Source organism: Neopelma chrysocephalum, unplaced genomic scaffold, assembly GCF_003984885.1.
Source record: "Neopelma chrysocephalum unplaced genomic scaffold, ASM398488v2 Primary Assembly neopelma1_82, whole genome shotgun sequence".
Classification (NCBI taxonomy): Eukaryota; Metazoa; Chordata; class Aves; order Passeriformes; family Pipridae; genus Neopelma; species Neopelma chrysocephalum.
In genome coordinates, this window is record NW_020897744.1 from 1841152 (window position 1) to 1865179 (window position 24028).

At 63.2% G+C, this 24028-nt stretch overlaps 1 protein-coding gene across 4 annotated transcripts in view; it reads left to right on the forward strand.

The window, feature by feature from the left end:
* Positions 1–45: 45 nt before the first annotated feature.
* Positions 46–24028, forward strand: part of MYO18A (myosin XVIIIA) — a 37578-nt gene continuing 13595 nt past the window's right edge. For 2 of the 4 annotated variants that reach the window (XM_027691222.1, XM_027691220.1), the window contains exons 1-21: positions 5086–6093; positions 14641–14728; positions 14848–14957; positions 15034–15210; positions 15337–15547; positions 15810–15952; positions 16660–16760; positions 16850–16913; positions 17023–17167; positions 18774–18785; positions 19300–19476; positions 19555–19645; positions 19732–19924; positions 20274–20360; positions 20985–21126; positions 21342–21501; positions 21581–21767; positions 21857–22094; positions 22944–23053; positions 23148–23213; positions 23470–23598. In XM_027691222.1, the coding sequence (XP_027547023.1) occupies positions 5086–6093; positions 14641–14728; positions 14848–14957; positions 15034–15210; positions 15337–15547; positions 15810–15952; positions 16660–16760; positions 16850–16913; positions 17023–17167; positions 18774–18785; positions 19300–19476; positions 19555–19645; positions 19732–19924; positions 20274–20360; positions 20985–21126; positions 21342–21501; positions 21581–21767; positions 21857–22094; positions 22944–23053; positions 23148–23213; positions 23470–23598 (3639 nt within the window). Of the gene's footprint in view, positions 88–5010; positions 6094–11296; positions 11354–11746; positions 12425–12628; positions 12692–12888; positions 12967–13370; positions 13407–14041; positions 14099–14640; positions 14729–14847; positions 14958–15033; positions 15211–15336; positions 15548–15809; positions 15953–16659; positions 16761–16849; positions 16914–17022; positions 17168–17541; positions 17563–18773; positions 18786–19299; positions 19477–19554; positions 19646–19731; positions 19925–20273; positions 20361–20984; positions 21127–21341; positions 21502–21580; positions 21768–21856; positions 22095–22943; positions 23054–23147; positions 23214–23469; positions 23599–24028 lie in introns of those variants that run through there. The other 2 variants (XM_027691219.1, XM_027691221.1) reach the window with 2 other exon arrangements.

The following is a 24028-nucleotide window of genomic DNA, read 5'->3' on the forward strand; positions in this document are numbered from 1 at the left end:
GCCGCCGCCGGGGCCCGGCACCGCCGCCGCCAGCACCGGGCCCCGCTCCGCCGCCAGCACCGGGCCCCGCTCCGCCGCCGCCGCTGGGTGAGTAACCCCCGCCATCCCACCGGGACTGGGAGCCGGGGAGCGGGGACCGAGGACCGGCACCGCGGCCGGGGCACCGGCACGCACCTCCCGGCGCGGGGCGGGCCGCGGCTGCATCGTCCCCCGCGGCGGGCCGGGCCGGGCCGAGCCGTGCACCGTGCTCGTGCCCGCTGCTCGTGCCCGCGCCCGCGCCTCCGCGGCGTTGCAGAACCACTGTGGGTGGGTGGGTGGGTGTGTGCGGGCCCCCCGGTGTCACCCCCCCCCCCGGTTGCGGGGTGCGGGTGTGCGCATGGCCCGCACTTGTCGTGCAGCGCCTGTGGGTGTGCAGCCCCCGGAATCACGCGTGTGCGTGTCTGCATGTGCGTGTCACCTTGTGCGTGCCCCCCGCTGCGCTGTGGGGCGTGTTTTGTGTGTTGTGTCCCTCTGTGTCCCCATGCCCACAGGCCCATCCCCCCTCGTTGTTTTGCAGCACCTGTGTGTGTCGCACCCGTGCCGGGGGTGCTGGAGGTGTGTGCACCCAGCTGTGGGTGCTGTGGGAGCGGCTGTGCCCCTCCACAGTGGGCAGGGACCCTCCGTGGGTACAGCCAGCCTGTCCCTGCAGGATTCCCCATGTCAGGTGCCTCATGTTGGGAGACCTCAGCACCCACCGCAGGGCTCCCCAGGGCCAGTCCTGCTTCCAGGCAGAACCCGCTGGCCAGGGCCTTTCCCACACCCGCCAGGGAATTGTATCCAAAGCCATTAGCACAGCTCACCGTTAACCACATCACTGCTGGGGCCGCAGGCACTGGCACCTGGGCACCTTTTTGGGGTGACAGGGGTGGGTGGCCCCTCAGCAGACTGCTGTGCTGAGGACAGGGGGGGCTCATAGGTCTGTGGCCACCCCGGCGCCTGTTAATTTTCCCAGGGAGGAATATATGGAGCGTCGGGCGAGGGCTAGGACGCGCATCCCTAAATTGTGTGGTTTCCAGCCAGCCTGTGAGATGCAAATTGTCTGGTCAACGAGTGCCAAAGCTAAACTTAGGTCAATTACAGGAAAGTGTGGGCACAGGGCAGTGTGTTCCTGCACCCCAAGGCTGGCCCTGGCACCCTGGCACTGGGGGATCCCCACCCACCGCCCCGTCCCTGTTGGGAGCCGAGCATTCCCATAGCACTTGCACCAGCCCTGGACTTTGCCCGCTGACGAGCCGGGGCTCAGCCCTTCACCTTTGCTGTGGGCTGGGCTGTGCCGGCTGTCAGGCTGTGAATTTGGGGCCAGAAACAGGTGGTGGGGGAGGCCTGTGCAAGGTGGTGTGGGGGCAGCTAACCCACCTAACCCCCGGCTGCTCTTTGAACTGTCTCCCACCTGTCAGCACAGCTGGCATCCCGCCCCACCACCTTTGCCCTGTAAGGCCTCTTGAGCTGTGTCATTGCTCAGCTTTGGGGCGAGGCGGGTGCTTGAACCCCCCTCACACACCCTGTCCACCCTTCTGGCCCATGGTGACACCTCACAGCCAGTCTGGGTCCCCTTTGCTGTTGGACACGGGGTTCCTGTGGCAGGAGGGCCCAATATCCCGCTTTGGTGACAGCCTGGTGGCACATCCTGGCTGTGACTCAGGTATATCTGGTATTGTTTTCCTCCTGACACATCCCAGCGTTGTCTGTAAGGGCAGGCAGTGCAGAGGGATTTGGAAAGTCCCTAAATTTCCTTGTTCTGTGGAAAACTTGTGTCCAGCAAGGAGCCATCGCACAGATCAGCCTCCTTTCCTCTGTGTGGGAGCTGGCCTGGCTGCTTGGCATTGCTGCCAGCAGCTCCTGCTCCCTGGCACAGCATTGTCCCTGCCCAGCCGGGCACAGCAGGGATGTGGGGCACCCCAACACGGTGTGTCCAAGGAGGTGATGGCCACCAGCTCCTGTGCTGAAGCGGTGGGTGAACAGGGCCCTACAGCCAACACTGCGTCGAGGAGCAGAGCAGGGAGGGCAGGCGACTGTGAAACTTGCAGTGCAGGTCCCTGCGCGGGAGCGTGTCGGACGAGATTGCGTCTCGGGGAGGGAAGGAGTGGCCTGGAGTTTCAGTGAACGCCTTCCTCCCTGCCTGAAACTCCCCGGCGCCCTGGCAGGGATGTGGGGGCTCATGGTCATGGTAGGGGGACAAGGGGGAAGGTGCATCTCCCCCAGCTTCTGCTTGACAGGCTCAGGGAAGGCTACTGGGTTGGGGAACCTCAAGCTGAGTCTCCTTTTTTGCCTCTTGGCCCTTCCAAAGTGACATCCAGAATCCCTTGCCAGCCCGGGTGTCACAGCAGCATCCTCGCGTGCGATCCCAGAGCACAGCTGGCGCCGGCGGGTGCCTCTCCCTCCCCTGTCATGGCTCATACACGCTGCCCCAAACACGCCTGGCCATGAAGAGTCCCGGAGCGAGCCCGGGCTGAGTCAGGGAAGGTGTGTTGGGTCTGAATCAGGAGCAAGGAGACACTCAGCAGCCACCTCCTGCTCGCGGCATTGGGCTGCACCCATCCAGCATCCCCATGGCAGGAGCTTCCTTGGGGAAAAGGGGACAAACCACAAGGGCATTCCACATGGACTGGGGGTACCAGTGCAGGGGGGATGCCGGGATTCCTGTCCCCCTTGCCCTGCTCCTGCCCATTGTGGCCCTGTGTGGGGCACACGTGGCTGCGCCAGCGGCTGCTGGTGCTGCCTGATTAGTGATGCGGCTGGGAAGGCTGTTCCCCCTTTTTGTTGAGCGTACAAAGGCTGGGAGGCAGCGTGTGTGCCGGGAGAGAAACCGCCGAGGACAAAGAGCGCGCTGGCCGCCTGTTTCCCGGTGCCTCAGCTCTAAGCAGCACCTGCCTGGTGAGCAGCTCTGCTCCCAGGGGATCCCTGGGAAAGGTCCCAGCAGCCCCCTCCCTACCATGGGGTGAGCTCAGGGTGCTCCTGGGGGTACAGCCCTTTCTAACAGCTTCAGGGATGCCCAGGCAACTCTGGCACCAGTGGCATGTGTCACGGTGTGGGGACAGGGAGAGGGACAGGCGCAGGTGGTTCCCTCCCTGCCATTGTCTGCCCTGAGACCCTGGCAGAGCCATGGAGGAACTGGTGGGGAGCAGCCCCTGTGACGGCAGAGCCACAGAGCCCTTCACAGCGGCACCTGCTGTGGGTCATGGGAAGGAGCTGTGCTGTCCCCTGACTCGGGTCAGCGGTCACCTCGCAGCCAGCAGTTCTGGGAGAGGAGAAAGGAACTGGGTTGCTTTTATGAATTTTGTGGTCCTGCTCTGGCCAGGTCCTGCTGTGTGTCTGGGTAAAGCCCCAGGTGCTGCAGGGAGGGCAGAGCAATCAGAGCCCCGGGGCTGGGTGGTGTGGGCAGAGCCATGGCAGCTGCTCTGGACATGGCCAGGAGCCTCAGAGCTACATACCCGACTTTGTCCCTCCGGCTGCTTCCCCTCACTGCCTCGGCGGCATCGCATGCCCGGGGCCAGCACTGTGTCATGGCTTGCAGAGCTCTGTCTTCACCTGCCCTGTGGCCAGGCCTCTCCTGGGCTCGCGTGCTCCTGCCCCAGCCCTGAGGAGCAGCAGTGTTCAGGCAGTTTCCTGCCATCCCCGTGTGGCTTTGCCAAGGGGAAACTGAGTTCCCCAGTGTCCCACTGGGTGCGTACAAGGGCAGTGGGGACCGTGTGCCGTTGCAGGGAGATGGTCCAGGCAGTGATGGTGATGCAGTACTGATGCTGTGCTGGAGCCAAGGTGCAGCTTGGCACGGCACAGCACATCCATGCACCCCAGGATGCCTGCAGAGGCCTAGGCTGCCATCATGGGCAGTGCTACCCATCCCTGTGGCCACCCAAACCTCACCCCCACACCCGTTGGAGAGCTGTAAAGCAGATGCTTCAAACGTGGGGAGTTTTCCTGTTGTCCTTTGTGCTGAGGTTAAGTTCCTGTGTGGCTTCCTGCCCCGTTATATATAGCTGTCAGCCCATCCCGCGGGCGCTGCCAGCCGCTTGCTCCACTTTGGAATTGTTTATCCTCAGCCTGAGCACTCGATGGAGGTTGGGGGAGGGAGGGGCTACCCCAGGGGCAGACGGGTCCCATAGCACCCTGTGTGGGGTGAGGCTGTGGGTGCTCCCAGGCACTGGGTGCACGTGGGGTTTTCCAGGAAGGAGCTGGGTTTTCTGCCCAACCACAGTTTTCCCACTGGCTGGGTGCTCCCCCCGCCCTGCGCGGGATGCCCGAATGAAAGAGCGACTGTTCCTGGAGGTCGCCGTCGGCGTCACAAGTTTCTACGTCGCCCTGGCTAAAATTAGACACTTATCAGTGTTGGGAGGGATGTGATTTTACAGGTTCCTGTTTATTAGAGCAACCTTCGCTCCGGGCCATGTTTCCGGCTCCCTCCCTGCCCGTGGCTCTCCCTTGTGGTTTGCGGTGGCCAGGGCCAGGATGAGCAGCAGAGGAGCCTCTGTTTCCTCAACAAGGGGCTTTTGAGTGGCAGGCGGGATGCTGGTGGTGCTGTGGCTGGCTGGGATGGGGGGTTTTACCCTGGGGAGTATCCGTGCTGGCAGGAAAAGCAACCAGGATGTGTTCCTTGCTGCTCACCCATGCTGCTCTGAAACGGCTCCTGAGCTGCAGGACATGCCAGGGTCTTACCTGCAGTCAGCCCTGGTGCTGGCAGGGGGATGCACAGGGGTGCAAGGCTTTTGGACTTCTTTTGGGACATCCCTGTGGGTGCAGGGCCACCCTTGTTGCATCCCTGGGACTTTGTGCTCAGCTGGGGTGAGAACACAATGACTGGGGCAGTCTCAGCCCTGTGGTGCTGCTGTCCCCAGGGAGGGTGGAAATGCTGGGACATGATCCCGTGGGCTTGGGATGGCAGCTGGGGTGACCAGTGGGGTGGATTGAGGGGTAGTGGGTGGATGTTGGCCATGCTGCTGTCTGATGGCACCCTTACCTCTCTGTCCTGTGCAGGCGGCTGTGCCGTGACCAGCACCCTGACCCAGCGCTCTGCCACGGGGGCAAGAGTGCCCCAAGCCCCCCTCCACCATGTTCAACCTGATGAAGAAAGACAAAGAGAAGGATGGGGCCCGGAAGGAGAAAAAGAAGGAGAAGAAGGAGCGAATGTCAGCAGCTGAACTCAAGAGCCTGGAGGAGATGAGCATGCGCCGGGGCTTCTTCAACCTCAACCGTGCCTCCAAGCGGGACTCCAAGACCCGCCTGGAGATCTCCAACCCCATCCCCATCAAGGTGGCCAGCGGCTCCGAACTCCACCTCACAGACATCGACTCCGACAGCAATCGGGGCAGTGTCATCTTGGACTCGGGCCACCTGAGCACGGCCAGCTCCAGTGACGATCTCAAGGTGGACGACGGCAACTTCAAGGGCTCGGTGCTGCAGCGGGCGGCCAAGTTTGGCTCCTTGGCCAAGCAGAACTCCCAGGTGATTGTCAAACGCTTCTCCTTCTCCCAGAAAAGCCGGGATGAGAGCACCTCGGAGACCTCCACCCCCTCTGAGCACTCGGCAGCCCCCTCCCCGCAGGTGGAGGTGCGCACGCTGGAGACCCCACTTGACAAGCAAGGGTTTCCCCCTGGACAGCCCTGCACCCCTCCCGCCACCTCCTCGCGTACCAGGGTGCCGGAGCTCATCGGCAAGAGGTTCCCCACCGAGCTGCGGCTGCCCGCCTTGGTGCCCCCCCAGCCCCCCACCCCACGGCAGCTGGAGCTGCAGAGGCGCAACACCGGCGATTTTGGCTTCTCCCTGCGCCGCACCACCATGTTGGACCGGGGGCCCGACGGGCAGGTGTACCGGCGCGTCGTGCACTTCGCCGAGCCCGGAGCCGGCACCAAAGACTTGGCGTTGGGATTGGTGCCGGGTGACCGGCTGGTGGAAATCAACGGGCTAAACGTGGAGAACAAATCCCGGGATGAGATCGTGGAGATGATCCGGCAGTCGGGGGAGACGGTGCAGCTGAAGGTGCAGCCCATCCTGGAGCTGAGCGAGCTGAGCCGGTGCTGGCTGCGGGGCGGCCAGGGGACACGCCGTGCTGCCTGGGATGTGAGTAACGCTGTCCTTGCCGTGGGTGCTGCTGGGGCCTGGGTTCTGCCAGTGCCAGCGTCCTTGCGGGGGTGTTTGGGTTGGCAGGAGCCGTGGGAACCAGCGGGTGCCGAGGCTGCTCTGGCCAGGAGCGATGCACAGAGTAGTGGGAGGCTGTGGCTGGGGTGCAGCCTAATCAGGTCTTACAAATCATCACTGGTGGGTTTTGCCCCTCAAAATGCTCAGTGTGCTGTTGGGTTTGGTCTTTCTCCTGGCAGAGGGGCTGCAGGAAAGCGCCACTCTGCATTGCCAGGGGAAGTCTGTCCCCATCTCTTTGCTGAGGAAGCACTGTCCAGCAGGGAAGGGAGCTTTGCTCCTCACTGCCAGGAAGTTCCAAATGCTGCTTTGCAGGAGGACACTGCCTGTTCCATTGCCCACATTGGCCTCCCTCAGCTGGGATCCTCCCCGGGGACTGGGGCAGGCACACAGTGTGCCAGGGGCCGGGAGCTGCTGCCGGCGAGCGCAGCCCTGCATGCGCGGCTGCTGCTGCTGCGGTATAAATAGAAACTTAATGGCTGGGTGACCCACATCCCTCACTCCTGCTGCCCGGCACTGCTGACCCTGCCGCGGGCTAGTCAGTGTCCTGGCCAGCCAGCACCCTGGCAGAGGCCCCCAAACACCGACAACCTGCAAAGCTGAGCCCCCTCTGTGGTGGCAGGGGGTGCAGCAGCGTGACGTTTTTTAGTGTGTGTAACTGGGCTCGTTTAGTCTATTTTTAGGCCTTCCTTAGGGTAGGAGGGTGTGGAGCAGGTTGCCCGCACCGGGGAGGGCTGCGCTGAGCGTGGGGGGGCCCCGTGCCCACAGGATGGTGGCCAGGATGGAGTAAGGGTGGCCAAGGGGCTCCATGTGCTCCTCGAGCAGATGCCGGCACTGCGGGGTGGAGTCTGCGCCAAGCTGGAGCAGTGGCTTTCCGACAACTCCTCCCCGGAGCCCGGCAGGCGTCACCGGGCAGTGCCGGCGGTGCTGCAGGGATAACCCCTGGCCGGATAACCCCGCGGGGCCGGCGGGGCACGGCTGTGCCCGTGCTGCAGACCTGGGCGTGGAGGCAGGTGTGCGTTGGATGCCGGCACACGGGGGCCAGTGAGGCGCTTGTGCCTGCCAGGAGTGTGGTGCTGGGCTGGGAAGGGGAAGAGGAGATGCCGGTGCCCTTGGGGCTGCAGGGGAGAGGCTGCAGCGTGCGGCCTTGTGCCGGGACACGGTGTGGTTTGACGGCATCAGCCGGTGGGAGCTGGCTGGAGGGCTGGCATTGACTGTGTCGTGGGGCATCGTTGGTTGCCACTGCAGCTCGGGCACGTCCTGGTGCAGGATGCTGTTCTCCTCCTGTGTGATGTACCAGAGGGATGCACTGCACCTTTGCTGGTGCTGGGGAGCACAGGCAGGGGTGCTGGGTATGGTTGGGGGTCCCTCATGCAAGGTGCCGGCACAGAGGGAGGCCCAGCTCTCCCCCGGGCTCCACTAAGCTCCCTGGAATGTTTCTGGTCCTAATTTAAATAAAAATGATCCTTTTTGAAACAGGAAATTATAGACATATTTTGGGCTGTTGCTGTGGAAGCCCCTCCCTGGCTGGAGTGGGACGGTACCGGGTTCTCTGTGTACCATGGGGGGTTTAACCCCCTCACCGGGCCTGTGCTGAGTCACCCTTGTCCCCACGAACCTGGCTGGGCAAGGGGAGCACCCGCCATGTCTTGGGGGGTTGTTGGTCCTGTGAGGTGCATGGGGGGCCAGCTGGTGGCACGGCGTGGCTTGGCATCACGGACCGGGTGTAACCCCCTCCATGTCCCAGCCTTGCTCCTGGTGTAGGGGAGCCGGGCTGGCTCAGCTCCACGCCTGTATTTATTTATTTACCAGCGAAATTCCTCAGGCAGGGCCCAGGCATGCGCCGGCCCAGCAGAAATATTCCAGAAATGCCTCTGACCACTCCAGTGCTTCAGCAGGACCACAGGCATCCAGCGGCTGCGCTGGTGGACCCTGCGTACCATGCGTGCCCGCTGTCCTTGGGCACCCAGGTCCCTGGAGGTTGCTGTCCCCAGAGTGCAAGGCCACTCTGCTATGGCATGACTGGGTGCCCCATGTTGCACTGGGGTGGGGATGTGGGACTCTCATTGTGCCGGAGGCGCTGTCTCCATTTTTCCATGCTTGGGAAGTTCTCGGTTTGGCTCTTTTTCTAGGGAGGGGGCTTGTATCCAGTGGGCTCAGCTATAGGCCAGTGCATCTCTGACAAAATTCCTGAAGGAGAACGAGAGGAATATCCTGGCCAGGCAGAAATGCCTCGTCACCAAACAGCCAGGCTGGGTATCCTGGTGGAGGTGGCCTGTGGGAGATGGGCTCCTTCCTGGTGGTGGCTCCTTGCCCACACTACCTAGGGACACTGGTGTCACCACAGGCACTCTCAGCTGTGCTGTGCCAGCCCTGCCAAGGGTGTTTGCTGTGGCCTGTCCCTTGTGCAGCACAGGGTGACAGTCCTGTGGGCCAGGAGGGATGTGGCCTAGTGCTAGTGTTCCCAGCATGGGGATTTCCAGCCTGCCGTTGGCATGGCTGTCCCAGTCAGGCCAGGACCTCCTGCTTCTCCGGGGAATGTTTTTGGCTCAGGGCACATCTGTGTCGGTTTGGTCTGTCCTGGACCTGCTCCGGTGCCTGCTGGGCTCCCCATTGTGCCCGTGCCCAAGCGGTCACCGCTGCCCCTCCATGCCGGCATGCCTGGCTCCCTGCCGCCGGCCTCCTCCCGGCAGCCCCCGCGCAGGGAGGCCCCCGACCCCTGGCCCCTTGCCCACCGCCCCGCTCCTGCTCTTTCCAGGGAGACCTTGGACTTCCAGAGGCGGCTTTGCCATGGAAGTGTCTTTACCGTGGACTGCTGCGCCGTGCTGGGGTGCTCTCCATCCCCAACAGCGTTTGGGGGGGGGGCTGTTGTGTTCATGGGAAAGGCAAAGGAGGAGCAAGAAGTGTCAGGGCTGCGCCGCCTGGCACAACACCAGGCACACTGCTCCAACACTGGGCACCCTGCCACGGCACCCCGGGCTGCAGGAGCGTGCAACCCCGTCCCTTGTGGCACAGAACTCTCCCTGGCTCCTCCAGCTCCACAGCTGCACTCAGTCCGGGGGTGTCTTCCCCCACTCCCTCAGGGCGGACAGTGGACGGAGGCTGGGCAGTTCCCCCCGCGGCAGAGCCCACATCACTTCCTCTGGCAGTGGCGGCGGTGACGGTGGTGGTGGTGAGGCCCCACTGCCCGCGTGTCCCCCCCAGCTCTCCCTCCGGCTGCTGCGTGCGCCGGCGGGCCCCTCGCATTCCTCGGCTATTTTTAGGGTGGCCCTATCAGCCCAGCTGTCCCCGTGCTGCGGCTGCCGCCCCGCTAGTGCCTCTCCCACCGTGCTGTGCCGCGCTCGCCCCGGCGGAAACCCCGCTCCTGGCTCCCTCTGGTAAGGTGGGGACCCCCAGCGTGGCCAGCACAGCTTGGGGGAACACGAGGGGGGCACGTGGGAGACAGTCCTGGCACTGGGATTGGGGGCTGCGAGGCCAAACCCACCCCCGGGGCTCTTTGGTGGCCGGGGGTTGTTTGTTTTGGGGATTCCAATGCTGGTGCTCTCTGGGGACCTTTGGGGTACCAGGCTACCTGGAAGTGGAAGCAGAGGGTTTGGGGGCTCTGGCTCATAGGCAGTTTTGTTTCTGGACCCCCGTGTTCAGCCTGTGCTCCCGGCACTGGTGTATCACTGTGGTGAGGGGGATGGGGTACAGGGGATCCCTCAGGGACAAGGAGGTGTGTGCCCAGACAGGCGGGTTGGTTTGGCAGCCGGGTGCTCCTCCACGCGGTACCTGGCCCTGGGAGGGGGATTTCTCCCCGATGGCCCCAGGCACAACCCCTTTGGGTTGGAGGGTGGGTGCCAGCCGGGGCAGTGGGTCCCATCAGGGCTGCCCGGCTATTGGCACGGGGTCAGGCTCAGAATAAACCCTGACTGTCAGAGCAAGCAGAGAGCTGGGGTAGAAAATATCCCTTCCCTCACCCTGGCATTTGCTTACTACAGCAGGCTGGCCTGCTCAGGGGAATGGGGGCATGATCCTGAGGCCTGACTGAAGGGGCTTTTTTTGCACAATGAGTTTTGTCAGGTGTCAGACTGGTCACCTGCCTGTCCCCAGAGCCCCTCCTGTGGGCACTGTTTGTACACTGAGCAAGGCCAGGTGGGCTCAGACCCCCATTCCTGAGGATTCCAAGTGGGGAAGGACACATCCCTGTAGACTGTGCCATGGTTTGGCTTTCTGTGTGCTGTCCCCAGCCCATCTCACCTCTGCCTCTCTCCCCAGCCAGGGCTGCAGCTCCATGAGACATCACCATGGCGTTCTCATCCCGGTTTGCATTCTGGGAGCAGAAGGGAAGTCTCTCTCGCATGTTTGCCTGCGCCCCACATTCGGGTCACGCTGCTGACCAGTTCCCTCAGTTTGCCCAGCACTGGCACCATGTTTGGAGCAGCACTCCTGGCCTCACTGTGCTGCTGTGCCGGGGGCCGTGCTGAGCAAACGGGGAGCTCGGAGCGGAGTCACCGACGCGGCCACGCATGCGATCACTAACACCATCACTAACCGCTTTGCGAGTGGCTGGTGCAGCCCCTAACACGGCATGAGCCACCCCGGTGCTGCCAGCCACCCAGGAGCTGTGTGATGGCAATCCCACAGGATGCACCGCAGTGTCAAGCCGAGTCCTGGCACTCAGAGACGCGGCTCAGGACAGGGTTCGACCATCCACCCCCCAGAGCCCCCTGGTTGCCCTGCTTGGCAGGGAGCTGGCACACCTCATGTGCGGCTGCCGCAGAGATTAGCTGGTGACACTTAAAATGTGCTGTGACGCCGGGGAGTGACTTGCAGAAGGACAGGGCCCTGTGGGAGCAGTAATGGGCCTCTGTACCAGCTCACTCACCGACTGCACGTGATGAGAGGGCCCAGGCCAGGCAGGCAGAGCATGTACCTCTCCCACCTTTGGGGTTTGCCATAACTGGGGCGCATCTCTGCGCTTCCTCCTGCTTTTTTGGCCGATGGGAAGCCTGGAGGGACATGCATCCTTTTCCCTGCAATGGGCTGCAGATTGGGGCTGGCATGGAGTGATGGTCCTGGTGAGTTTTCTGGCAGCAAGGCCTCACAGTGGGCTGAAACGTGCTCCTCTTGTTTGTCTGACCCTCAGGTCAAGGACGAGGACAAATCTTTAGCTGTGAAAAGACCCGTGAAGGAGGACGGGCCTGTAAGTGTCGCAGGGCACGGGCAGGGTGGAGCTGTGTTGGGGATGGGGCTCACCCTTGGTGGGAACAGACCCCATGCCAGGGCTTGGGGACACCATGGAGGGTCATGGGCACAGTGATGCCCTGACCACTGAGTTTTACCCCTGTGCTGGCAGCTTGAGGGTTGATGGGTCCCTGTGTGTGGGGAAGGTAGGTCACCACTGCTCCCTGCTCTGGGGTCTGGTGGGGGGCTGTAGGTTGGCTGGGGAAGGGGACCGGGAGCTGTGTCCCTCAGTGCCGGGGTCTGGCCAGGAGCTGTGCTCCGTGGCAGGGCACAGAGCCTTGGGCACCACCATGTCCCAAGCAGAGGGTCCGTGGCTGGACCTCCACTCACACCACTGTCATTGTGGCTGCAGTCAGAGAGCCCGAAGGATGTGGCATCTGCACCCCCGAAACTTGAGCCCCCAAAACCTGAACCCCCGAAATCTGAGCCCCCAAAACCTGAGCCTGCGAAAAGCCCTGAGCCACCTGCTGGAAAAGGGAAGAGCCCAGAGCCGGTGCTGAACGGGGCGGCCGTGAACGGGCTGGAGGGCCCGGCTGCTGAGGCACAGGAGGACGACGACCAGGGCCTGTCCCGCCGCAGGGTGGTCCGGGTGGTGCGCAAGGTGGTCCGCAAAGTCCTGCCAGGGGAGGACACTGGCAATGCCAAGGAGCCAGGGCAAGTTGCCAAGACTCCCGAGCCAGTGCCACCCCCCAGGAAGGAGGAGACAGGCCGTGCGGGTGTCCCGGCTCCCCCGGCCCCACCACCACCTCCCCCCGCTGTGGTGCCGGCAGCCCCTGCCAAGCCGGAACCCAAGGATGAGATCTCAGCAGGGCTCAAAACCCTCATGGCGAAGGGCAAAACTAAGGAGCACCGGCCACGGCTCCGGCCAGGGGACAGGCAGAAGTCCCCCGAGCCGGCCGGTGGGGACGTGAAGCCGTCCCTGTCCCTGGGCACCGAAGCCAAGCCGGAGCCGCTGGTGCAGCCTTCGGGAGGGAAAGCGGAGCCAACAAAGGCATCTGCTCTGAAACCCACCGCCCTGGAGAGGCACAAGGTACCGGTGTGTGCACGGCGGGGGATGCTCTAACCCGGCAGCGGGTTGTGCCCCCAGCTCAGCATGGTGTGAGCTCACCTGCATGGTTTGCAGTGGTTTTGGGGTGTGTGGTGCGGGTGGGGGTCACTTTTTTGGGGCAGTGGTGTGTGCTGTGGCAACCCCATCACACTGGTCCTTGTCTCCCCTCCATTTCATATGGAGAAGAAGCAGCAGACCAGCGAGAAGCGGCCGACCCCTGTGAAAACTGCCCCGACACCCCCCAAACAGGTGTGTAGGAGTGGGGACCCAGGTCCCCAGGCACTGTGGGTACCTGCTGGTACCCCAGCTGTGCCAGTGTCAGCACCTTCACCCTGCTGGGCTGCAGGGCTGGGGAAGCCTTTACCATGGCTGTGCTGGTGCCCACGTGCCAGGGCTGCAGGGGCTGTGAGGCGGCCGGCCCGGGGCTAATGGTGCTCTGCCTCCAGGCTGCCCCCGGCCCTGTATCCCAGCTGAGCCCATCTGAGGAAGCGCAGCTCCGACTGGAGAGGATCTTCACTACTTCTGTAATTCCAGGGGTGTTGGTGCTTGCGTGTTGCCTTCCCAAGGATGGGCAGGCATGGGCAGTGTGTGGCTGCCCTGGACATGCCGTGTGCTCTGCATATGGTGACTGTACCCCTCTGCCTGGCTGCCAACCCCATGGTCTCTCTCTGGGTGGCAGCAGGTGATGGATAACCAGGGCTGTAGTGGGTTTGGGGATCACTGCCCAGACCAGCGTGCCTGGGGATGGGGAAATGCTGGCATCCCCGTGGGAGCCCAGGCACACTGTGGTGGTTGGGATGGATGATGTCCTGGTGGTGCCATATGAATCGTGGCCATGCCAGGGCCCTGTGGCCTGTCAGGGTGCTGCTTCTGCTCTCTGCTTCTCACCCCTTCTCTTCTTTCTCTCCTGCTTCCTTGCTGCCATTAGCTGGACCCCGCCGCCTCCGCCTCGGCACCCAGCCAGGTACTGTACCCCCGTCCTCAGGAACCCTCTGCCTCCACCAGCGACCCCCCGCCATCCTCTGTGTGCCGCTGGGCTGGCGTCTGCGCCCGCGCCTCGTGCTGGAGCGTAAGGCTTTCCCATCCCACCCTGCTCTGTGGGCTGCTACGGCACCCACGGGGCTGGAGGGTGCCAGGGCAGCCGGGACTGAGTGCCTCTCCCCAGCAGGGCCATGCTGGGAAGCCGGGCATCCCGGGGGGTGCTCTTGGTGGAGGTGGCACAGCTGGGGTGGGCAGGGGCACGGAGAAGGATGTGAAGGGGCAGAGCACTGGCACGGGCAGGACGCATGGCTTGTGGCGAAGCAGCCATGGCACATAGTGCTGGCAGAGCTCAGAGCGGGTCAGTGCAGTGACCCCCAGCCCCCAGGGCTTTGGCAGCATGGCCTCATGGCCAACATCCTTCCCGGCTCCATGTGTCTCCAGTACAGTGCTGGATATGCCACCCTGCTGTCCACAGCAGTGGCTGTGGCACCAGGAGCGCTCACAGGGTGTGGCAAGGTGATGCTTTGCCCCCGCTCACTCCCCTCGCCGCTTTCCGTGCTGTTTGCGGGGCAGGGCTGAGCCCTTCTCGCCTTCAGCCCTGTCTCTCGGCCTTGCCAGGGTCCAGTGGACGATGCGCCGGCAGCTCCCCTTGGCCCTGTCCCTGCTGCAGCTCAGGTTTGGCTTTAGGGCTTATCCTGCTCTCGGGTGCTGGCCATGCCAGCCCGGCATTTTCCGTGCTGTGGTCCTGTGCCGTGTCCTGTGTACCCATGTTATGTGCCTGCAGTGTGTCCTTTGTGTCCTACAGCATGTCCCTGCAGCATGTCCCATGTCCCCACAGCGTACCCAGTGTCCCTGCATCCTGACACGTGGCTGGAATGGGTGCCCTGTCTCAGGGCTGCGGTTTGGGAGCTCAGCCTCTCCAGGCTTGCCCAAGGTGGCTGTGGTGAATGAGCCTGTGGGTCACTTGGCTTTATGTCTGCCCTGAGCTGTAGCAGGGCCCTGGTGGTGTCTGCAGCCCCGAGCCCACTGGGGTCCCTGGAGACAGTGGGCAAATGGGAACTGGGGCTGGGAACGCTTGTGAAGAATGGCTGTGGCTGGCCCGCATGAGGCCCCATGGCCAGTCAGCCCTGCTCCCTCCAGCCCCAGGGATGTGGGGAGGGGGCAAGACAGAGCAGGGGCAGGTGACCACAACCACTCCACATCCTGCTGTTCCACAGGCCAAATCAGAGGAGCAGATAGCGGCGGAGGAGGCCTGGTATGAGACCGAGAAGGTGTGGCTGGTGCACAGGGATGGCTTCTCCTTGGGTGAGTCAGGGGCACTGCTGGGACATGGCATGTCCTGTCCTTCCCACGGCACATCCCCCGTGCGGTGTCCCCAGGGGGCTGCCAGCACGGCCCCACTGAGTACCCTGTGCCCCTCGCAGGCAGCCAGCTGCGGCCGGAGGCGGGCAGTCCCCTGCCCGAGGGCAAGGTGAAGGTGAAACTGGACCATGATGGAGCCGTCCTGGAGGTGGAGGAGGATGACGTGGAGAAGGTAGGGCTGCGGGGCGGGGGGACGGTGGGGCAGACCCCTGTTCCCAGCCTGACGCCCCCCTCAACCTCTCTGCCAGGCGAACCCCCCATCGTGCGACCGCGTGGAGGACCTCGCCAGCCTCCTCTACCTCAACGAGTCCAGCGTGCTGCACACGCTGCGGCAGCGCTACGGCGGCAACCTCCTGCACACCTACGCTGGGCCCACCATGGTCATCATCAACCCACTGAGCTCCCCCTCCATGTACTCTGAGAAGGTGACCCTGCTGCGGGGGGGGCACACCAGAGGGGACAGGCAACTAGGAGCCGTGGCACCGTGCAGAGGGAGCTGTGGGGTGGCAGGGTGCTGACCCTCGCCCGCTCACCTGCCCTGTCCCCACCAGGTCATGCACATGTTCAAGGGGTGCCGCAGGGAGGACACGTCCCCGCACATCTACGCGGTGGCCCAGGCCGCGTACCGCAGCATGCTGATGAGCCGCCAGGACCAGGCTGTCGTGCTGCTGGGTGCCAGCGGCAGCGGCAAGACCACCAACTGCCAGCACCTGGTCCAGTACCTCGCCACCATCGCCGGCAGCACCAGCAAGGTCTTCTCCGGTGAGTCCCCAGCAGGTTGCGGGGTCCCCGTGTGCCACCTGCGCCCGCCCCTTGCTTTGCAGTCACAGCCCCCTGCACGTGGCAGTGGCTGGACACGCACCACATGGGCTGTCACTGCCTCACGCCGGTGCCTTTGCCGCACTCTTGAGGGCTGCTGTGGTGCAGAGCATGGCACGGGAGCAGCAGCACTGGCAGTGCCGGCTCCAGCTGCCCGCCTGCCGCACAGCCCCTGCACCCCACCGCCCTGCTTCTCTTCCTGCAGCGGAGAAGTGGCAGGCTCTCTACACCATCCTGGAGGCTTTTGGCAATAGCAGCACCAGCATGAACGGCAACGCCACCCGCTTCTCCCAGATCATCTCTCTGGACTTCGACCAGGCTGGGCAGGTGGCATCCGCTTCCGTGCAGGTGAGGGGGCCGGGGTGGCCCCCCCGGCATGGGAGCCAGTCCATCCTTACCAGTGTGGCTTCCCTTGGTGTGGGAGCCGGTCTGTCCTCACTGGGATGTTGCCCAAAGAAGCTGTGGATGCCCCTGTCATCCCTGGAAAGTGTTCAAGGCCAGATTGGACAGGACTTGGAGAAACCTGGTCTAGTGGATGGTGTTCCTGCCCATGGCAGGGGGTTGGAAATTGTTGAACTTTAGGGTCCCTTCCAACCCAAACCATTCCAGGACTCTATGATTCTCATGGTGTTTCCTATCCTGCAAGCTCTGCTGCAGACCTCCACCAGCTGCCCAGCCATGCTTGCAGCACTCAGCAGCCTGGCATCCTTCTCTTGTCCTTGTTCACACCTAGGTCGGATGGGCTCCCTGTCCCTGCTGAGTTAGTCCCAAAATCAGGGAGGCTGTCTTCCAGATGCCTCTCTGGTGTGATGACAGCAGAGCCCTTAAAGTCCAAGAGAACTGGTCCATGCTACTATAGTAGTATTCACCAGAGAGCAGATGCTTGTGAGCTATTTGAATGATTGCATTCACACGGTGCCCTGTGGTGGGAGGGAGACCCTTACATCTCTGTGAGGACCCTGGGCAGGCAGCAAGGATGAGACCAGGGTGGGCTGGAGGGTCTCAGTGGGAGTGGGGCACTTGGGGACAGTTCCCATCTCTCCCGCCTCCTCCAGACACTGCTGCTGGAGAAGCTGCGTGTGGCCAGGCGCCCGGCCAACGAGGCCACTTTCAACGTCTTCTACTACCTGCTGGCCTGCTCCGACAGCACCCTGCGGTGAGCTGGGGGGCGAGGGCACAGCCCCCAGCCCGTGGGGGTCTCTGAGATCTTCCACATGGAGCCAATCATGGTGTTTATCCCTGCAGGACTGAGCTTCACTTCAACCACCTCGCAGAGAACAACGTCTTCGGCATCGTGCCCCCCTCCAAGGTCGCTGCCAGGGGGGGCTGTGGGGAGGGGCAGGGGTCTCTGGCCCGTTTGAGTGCGGGGGTAGACAGAGCCGGGCTCCCAGACTGATGGCTCCTGTTGTTTCCCACAGCCAGAGGAAAAGCAGAAGGCAACCCAGCAGTTCAGCAAGCTCCTGGCAGCCATGAAGGTGATGGGCATCTCAGGTGATGAGCAGAAAGCCTTCTGGCTCGTTCTGGGAGCCATCTACCACCTGGGAGCTGCTGGAGCCACCAAAGGTAATAAGCTGCTCCGGGCTGGGAGGCATTAATGGGTGGAGGTTTGGGACTGATGAATGCAAGGGGTCCCAGAGCCATTGCTGGCACCTGGGCACCTTGCAAACAGCCCCCCCCAGTGCAGCCAAGTCCTGGAGGTATGTGGGGGGCTGTGTCAGCTCAGGGACAGTACCCTGCCACCCTGGGTGTTCTGTGGCACCCAGCTTTGTCCCCGTGGCTGGGGTGGTCCTGTTAACTGGTGGGAATTGAACACCCCAGTCTCTGGGTTGGCTCCTGCCAACGTGCAGCAGAGGGGGCCTGGCTGGGGTTGAGGGAGTTGGGGGGTGCATGTGTCCCCCGTTCCCAGTGTAACACCTCTCCCTCCATCCTCCTCGCAGAGCCGCTGGCAGACGGAGCTGGTAACGGGGGGGGGTCTGCTCTGGGGGGTGCCACGCGGTGCTGGTTTTGGGGCTGAAATGGGAGCTTGGGATGCTGCTGGTGTGCTGGGACCAACCCTGACCCCCAGCTGGTTCCTGATGCCCATGAGCACCCCCAACCCAGTCCTGTCAGCATATTGGTGGTGTGGGGCAGAGCTGCTCTGGCACCCAGAGCACACCGTGGGTGCTGGTCTGGCTCCAACAGCACCAGCTTCACTCTCCATCCCTGGGGGTTGCAAATTAGGCTTTGGGGGCTGCTATTCTACCCCTGTGGCTTCCTTTTCTCCCCGCGGTGCTGGAAGCCCCAGTGGTGCTGCACACTGGCAGGAGGGCTGGGGCGTGGCAACCCCAAAATGAGCACCTGGAGCTGGTGGCTACACCTAGGGGATTTTCAGCCCTGGGGGAAGAGATGTGTTGGGGATGAGGAGGGAGAGACTGGAGTGGTCTGAGCGTGCACTGGGGTGCAGGGTTGGCGCATGTCTTGCTCTTGGGGTGTAGTGGGGTGCAGTGCTGACCCATGGGGTGCTCTTGGGGCACAGTGGGGTGCAGTCCTGTCCCATGGGGTGCTCTCAGGGTGCAGTGCTGGCCCGCAGCGTGCTATCAGCGTGCAGTCCTAGCCCATGGGATGCTCTCAGCGTGCAGTGCTGGCCCGTGGGGTGCTCTCAGGGCACTAGAGGGCAGCAGGGCCCCGCCGCAGCCGCCACAGCGGGATGCTCGGGCAGCTCTGGAGTCTCTTCATAACGGGGGCCCTGCTGGAAGGGAACCCCAGATCCTGCTGGGGGGGAGCATTGGCACATCCTGCTGGGTGTGAGCATCCCAACCCTGGCTCTGTGCTGCTGCTGAAGCCTCCCCTGCACCTCGTGGACACTGGGGGTGCTCAGAGCCAGCTCAGTCACACCAATCCTCCTCATCCTCTTGACACTTGCACCGAGCTGGATCTGACAGCAGCTCTCTGCGCTCTGGGGCAGAGCCGAGCTGCTCCCCACCAGTGCCCACAGAGCAGGGGGGCTCACAGAGGAAAGACCTCACACACTGCAGCAATGCCCGGGGAGGGGCAGGCTTGGCATGTGCGTGGCGTGGCGGCGCGTTTTGGCAGGAGGGCCCCCCGTGCCGCGTGTCCCCGCGCCGTCACGCGCCGTTGTTTCTAACCCCTGTCTCTGTTCGCATGGTGCATGCTGCCCTTTGCAATGCAGACGCCGACGAAGGTAAAGTCTTGTTCTCTGCCCGTGTCTCTGGCTCCCCCTTCCCACGTGCCACCGCCATCCTGCTGTCATGTCCCTGCATGTCACCATTAACCTGTTCCCACCTCCACCAGCATCCATGTCTTTGTCCGTCCGCCACGGTCTGTCCTGCTGCGCTGCAGCTGGGCTGCTCAGTGTGTCATTGAGCAGGGACATGTCCCTGTGTGTGGGGTGGCTCAGAGCCCCAGAGGTCCCCAAGTAGTGATGGCAAGGGGACCCTCACCTCCACACACCGTGGTGTGGCTGTGGGCTCAGGCCTGAAGTGGCACGAAGCCATTTGCCCACCATCTCCTCTACACCCCAAACATGTCTGTCTCCTCACACCTCAAAACATGTTTCCTGGCCATGTGCTCCCACTGTGCCCAGCACCCCCAGCCTACTCTGGGGGTCCCTGAGACCATCTAATCCTGTCTGGAAGTGCTCCCCATTTTTGGGGATGCCCTGCCTGGCTCTGAAACCCCCTTTCTCCACCCTCCAGCCGGGAGGAAGCAGTTTGCACGTCACGAGTGGGCTCAGAAAGCCGCGTACCTGCTGGGCTGCAGCCTGGAGGAGCTCTCCTCTGCCATCTTCAAGCACCAGCCCAAGGCCACCCTGCAGCGCTCCACCTCCTTCCGGCAGGGCCCCGATGAGTCCCCCCTGGGGGATGGTGGAACAGGTAGGGTGAGGTTTGGGGGGACAGCGGGTGGGCCCCAGGGGATGATGGGCTGGGGACACTCAGGGTTGCCTTGGCCAGGTCCCAAGCTGACGGCGCTGGAGTGCCTGGAGGGCATGGCATCTGGTTTGTACTCCGAGCTCTTCACCCTCCTCATCTCCCTTCTCAACAGGTACATGCTGGGAGGGCTGGGGGCAGAGCTGGGGGGTGCGTGGCAGCATCCACTCACCCTGCTGAGTCCCTTTTGTGTCCCCCAAGGGCGCTGAAGTCGAGCCAGCACTCGGTGTGCTCAGTGACAGTTGTGGACACCCCCGGGGCGCAGAACCCTGAGCTGGCAGGGCAGAGCCGGGGGGCCACCTTCGAGGAGCTCTGCCACAACTATGCCCAAGAGCGCCTGCAGCTCCTCTTCCACCAGCGCACCTTCGCCCGCGAGCTGGAGCGATACAAGGAGGTACTGGGGATACCCAGGGCTGCCATTGCCTCCTCCCCTCCTGCCCTCCTGTCCCCACATGAACATCTCCTCTGTGTCCCCCCTGATTTCTTTGGCTGTGGAGCATGGCAGGGGAGAGCTGGGCTGGGAGGTGATGGGGTGGCTGTGAGTGGTGGTGGTGGTGAGATCACTGCTGCTGCTCCATCTTGGCACTGACAGCCTGGGGGGACCCTTCCATGTGTCCTGGTCCCCCCTTGGCATGCGGCATCATCCTAAACCTCATTGAGACCAACACCCTTACCAGCTCCTGGTCCCTGTCACTGCTACTCCGTGGTGTGGGCATTCACCTGCCTCTGTTCCCCCTCACCAGGAGAACATAGAGCTCACCCTGGCTGATGCTGAGCCCAGCTCCTCTGGCTCCGTAGCTGCTGTAGACCAGTCCTCACACCAGGCACTGGTAAGCACCCCCTGCACTTCCTCCCAACCACAGCACGGCAGCAGATGGGTGGAATTTTGGGACTTAGGTCGTAGTGAGGGGAAAGAAAGGGGCTGTCCTGAATGCCTGGCTGTGAGAGCACGGGTGCGAGTATGGGTGCAGCCCACATCCTTGGTGCATCCCCCAGCATGGTTTTCCCTGCTTACCCTGGAAGCTGCCTGTGCTGCAGGCAGGGGACCTGGAGACTGTGTGCTCCCTGGGGTGCTCCAGTCCTTGAGATAACTGGGATGCTCTGGTCCCCAAGGTGCTCAGGTCCCCAGGGTGCACAGGTTCCCAAGGTTCTCTAATCCCTGGGGTCCTCCAGTCCCTTCTGGAGGTGGCTGCAGAGACCAGGAGGGCTTGTGGCACCAGCCCTGTGCTGGGCTGCAGCCCACAGGTGCCTGAGCGCTGCATTTCCCAGCGAGATGTGCTGCTGGAGTGTCCCATATGGGCTCTTTTCCTGCTGGGTCTCCATTAAGCAGGAGACCTCTTGCATGATGTGAGGTTGTATGCTCCCTGGGTGGCCTGGGTCCCCTGTGTCACCCCATGTCCCTGCTCTGGGGGACAGTGGATTGCTGGACAGCTGCCACCGCGGTGTCCCTGCAGGTCCGGTCACTGGCCCGCACAGATGAGGCGCGGGGGCTGCTGTGGCTGCTGGAGGAGGAGGCACTGCAGCCGGGCGGGAACGAGGACACCTTGTTGGAGCGGCTCTTCTCCTACTATGGCCCACAGGAAGGGGGCAAGAAAGGTATGGGGAAGCCTGGCACTGTGGGAATATGTCCTCTAGACCGGGAGCAACTTTTCTAGTGGAAGGTGTCCCTGCCCATGGAGTGAGGGTTGGAACTCGATGACCTTTAAACTCCCTTCCAACCCAAACCATTTACCATTCTGTTACTCTGTGACATGCACCAGTGAAACGCTGGTCCCTGGGGCTGTGCCCAGCGGTTCTGTGTCTCCCCACAGGGCACAACCCTCTACTCCCCAGTGACAAACCCCGACACTTCCTCCTGGGCCACAGCTCGGGGACTAACTGGGTAGAGTACGATGCCACCGGATGGCTCAACTATGTCAAGCACAACCCAGCCTCCCAAAATGCCTCCGTCCTGCTGCAGGAGTCCCAGAAGTGAGTGGGGTCCTGGGTTGGGAGCATGGTGGGGGGAAGGGGTGGTGTTGGGGGGTGACATCCCCTCCGTGCCCTGCAGGAAGGTGATCAGCAGCCTCTTTGCCGGCCGCGGCGGGTCGGCGCTGGTGCTGTCGGGCTCGGTGGCAGGGCTGGAGGGGGGCTCCCAGCTGGCCTTGCGCCGGGCCACCAGCATGCGCAAGACCTTCACCACCGGCGTGGCCGCCGTCAAGAAGAAATCCCTCTGCATCCAGATCAAGCTGCAAGTGGTGAGTGAGAGGGTGCCAAGTGGGGGTCCCCGCGTCTGGCTGGGGCACCGCTGCACATCACCACTCACCCTGCCCTGCCCTGCCTGCAGGATGCCCTCATCGACAGCATCAAGAAGTCCAAGCTCCACTTCGTGCACTGCTTCCTGCCCAAGGCGGCGGGGGGTGGCGGGGACCCCCAGGCTCTGCCGTGCCGGCGGGTGAGCGGCAGCGAGCTGGAGCTGCCGGCAGAGCACTGCGAGGCCGGGCTCATGCAGCTGGATGTGCCCCTCCTGCGCGCGCAGCTCCGCGGCTCCCGCCTGCTCGACGCCCTCCGCATGTACCGCCAAGGTGAGCCATGGCACCGGCACCAGGGTGAGGGGATGGATGCCGTGGAGGTCCTGGCTGTATCTTCTTACTGGAGAGCCAAAGACCCTCGGGAACCCATTCAGCACATACCCTTGCTCTGAGCCCTGCAGCTTCCAACTGTCTCCCCAGGGCAGTCCTGTCCCTGTCACCCCTCCCCTGGGGGACCGTTATCTGTGCTGGGGACAGGCATGGCCTTAATTGGGTGTCTCCACTGGTGCCGCTGGTTCCTGGCAGGAATCCCATTGGCATCCAGCCCCTGTCCCACTGGAACGAGGGCCTCTGAGTCGTGCTCAGCAAAGCATTTATCGATACGCATGGCCGGCTGCCCGGCCGAGGGTTTATTGCTTGGAGGCCGGACCCTTCCTGCCGTGATTGGAAATCGATGCCACCCACACACCTCCTGGATTGGTGACCATGGCCAGCCGGCCGTGCTGGGGTCAGAGTTCCCATCAATACCTCGTCATTAATTAAGATGTGAAGGCTCAGTGCTGGAGCCTGATGCAGGAGTTGGCTGCAGCTCAAAGTGAAGCCGGAGCAGGATTTGCGCAGGCAGCACATGTGTCCCTGCTCTACCCCCAAGATGGGATCTGGCCACTTTCTCCCTAGATCCCAGCCAAAATTGCTGGAGGACCCAGCCAAGGAAAACCTCCCTGGGAGGCTCAGGGCATTCCTGCTGTGTTTGGCCCCATGGGGAGTTTGTTCCACGTGGGGTGACCCTGTCAGCTCTCCCAGAAGTTGGACCTCAGCATGTCAGGGCACACAAGGCTGTCCCTGGCTATCCCCCAGGCATCCTGGCTGTCCCCACAGCCCCACTCTCCCTTGCTCCCCCAGGTTACCCCGATCACATGGTGTTTGCGGAGTTCAGGCGGCGCTTCGACGTCCTGGCCCCACACCTGACCAAGAAACACGGGCGCAACTACATCGTGGTGGATGAGAAGCGGGTGCGTGTCCTGTGTCAGGGCCAGTGTGTGGTCCAAGATCCCCTGTGCCCCAGGGTGCCACTATCCCAGTCCTGACACTCCTCCCTCCCCACAGGCAGTGGAGGAGCTCCTGGAGTCGCTGGACCTGGAGAAGAGCAGCTACCACATGGGCTTGAGCCGGGTATGGTGCCCGACACTGGGTGTGGGCAGGGGTGTGCGTCATGGCTGGGCACAGCACCATGGGGCAGCACAAGGGCATCACTGTTTGCTCCCACCCATGGCATTCCTCATGCCTGGGGAATAAAACCCCACGGCAGGACAGGACCAGTGGCTGGGACAGGAGGGGAGAGCTGCATCCCTACCAGCAGGCGGGTGGCACGGCGTGGCTGGAGGGATGCCGGCACCCATCGCCATCCCACCCCACTCCCCTCCCACAGGTGTTTTTCCGGGCTGGATCCCTGGCCAAGCTGGAGGAGCAGCGGGACACACAAACCAGCAGGAACATCACCCTCTTCCAGGCAGCGTGCAGGGGCTTCCTGGCACGGCAGCACTTCAAGAAGAGAAAGGTTCGTCCCAGCAACTCTCCCCTCCCCGCTCTGCTGCACAATTTCGCCTAAAATGGGCAGCACAGTCTTTCTGCGCCTCCTGGGCCAGCACCTCCTCCTCCCGCCTCCCCGGGAGCCGTGGGGGGCCAGGGGGAACCGGGGGGCCAGGGGGAGCCGTCAGGGAGGCTGCTGGGCATCGCCACGGCAGGATGAAGCGACGCATCAGCTCCTACTTTTATCATTAAAGAAGGCGTAAAATAGGCGTCTTGGCAGCGCCTCGCCTTCCCGGGATTAGCACTTAGAGGGGCTGGAGAGGATCAAACAGAAGATACGCTGGTGCAATTAGCCCAAATGCTAACGAAGGGGAGCATGCTGGAGTGCTGGTGGGGGTGCTGAGCGCCCACTCGCCCCACTTTGCCCTGCTGGCAGCACCCCGTGCTGACCCCATACC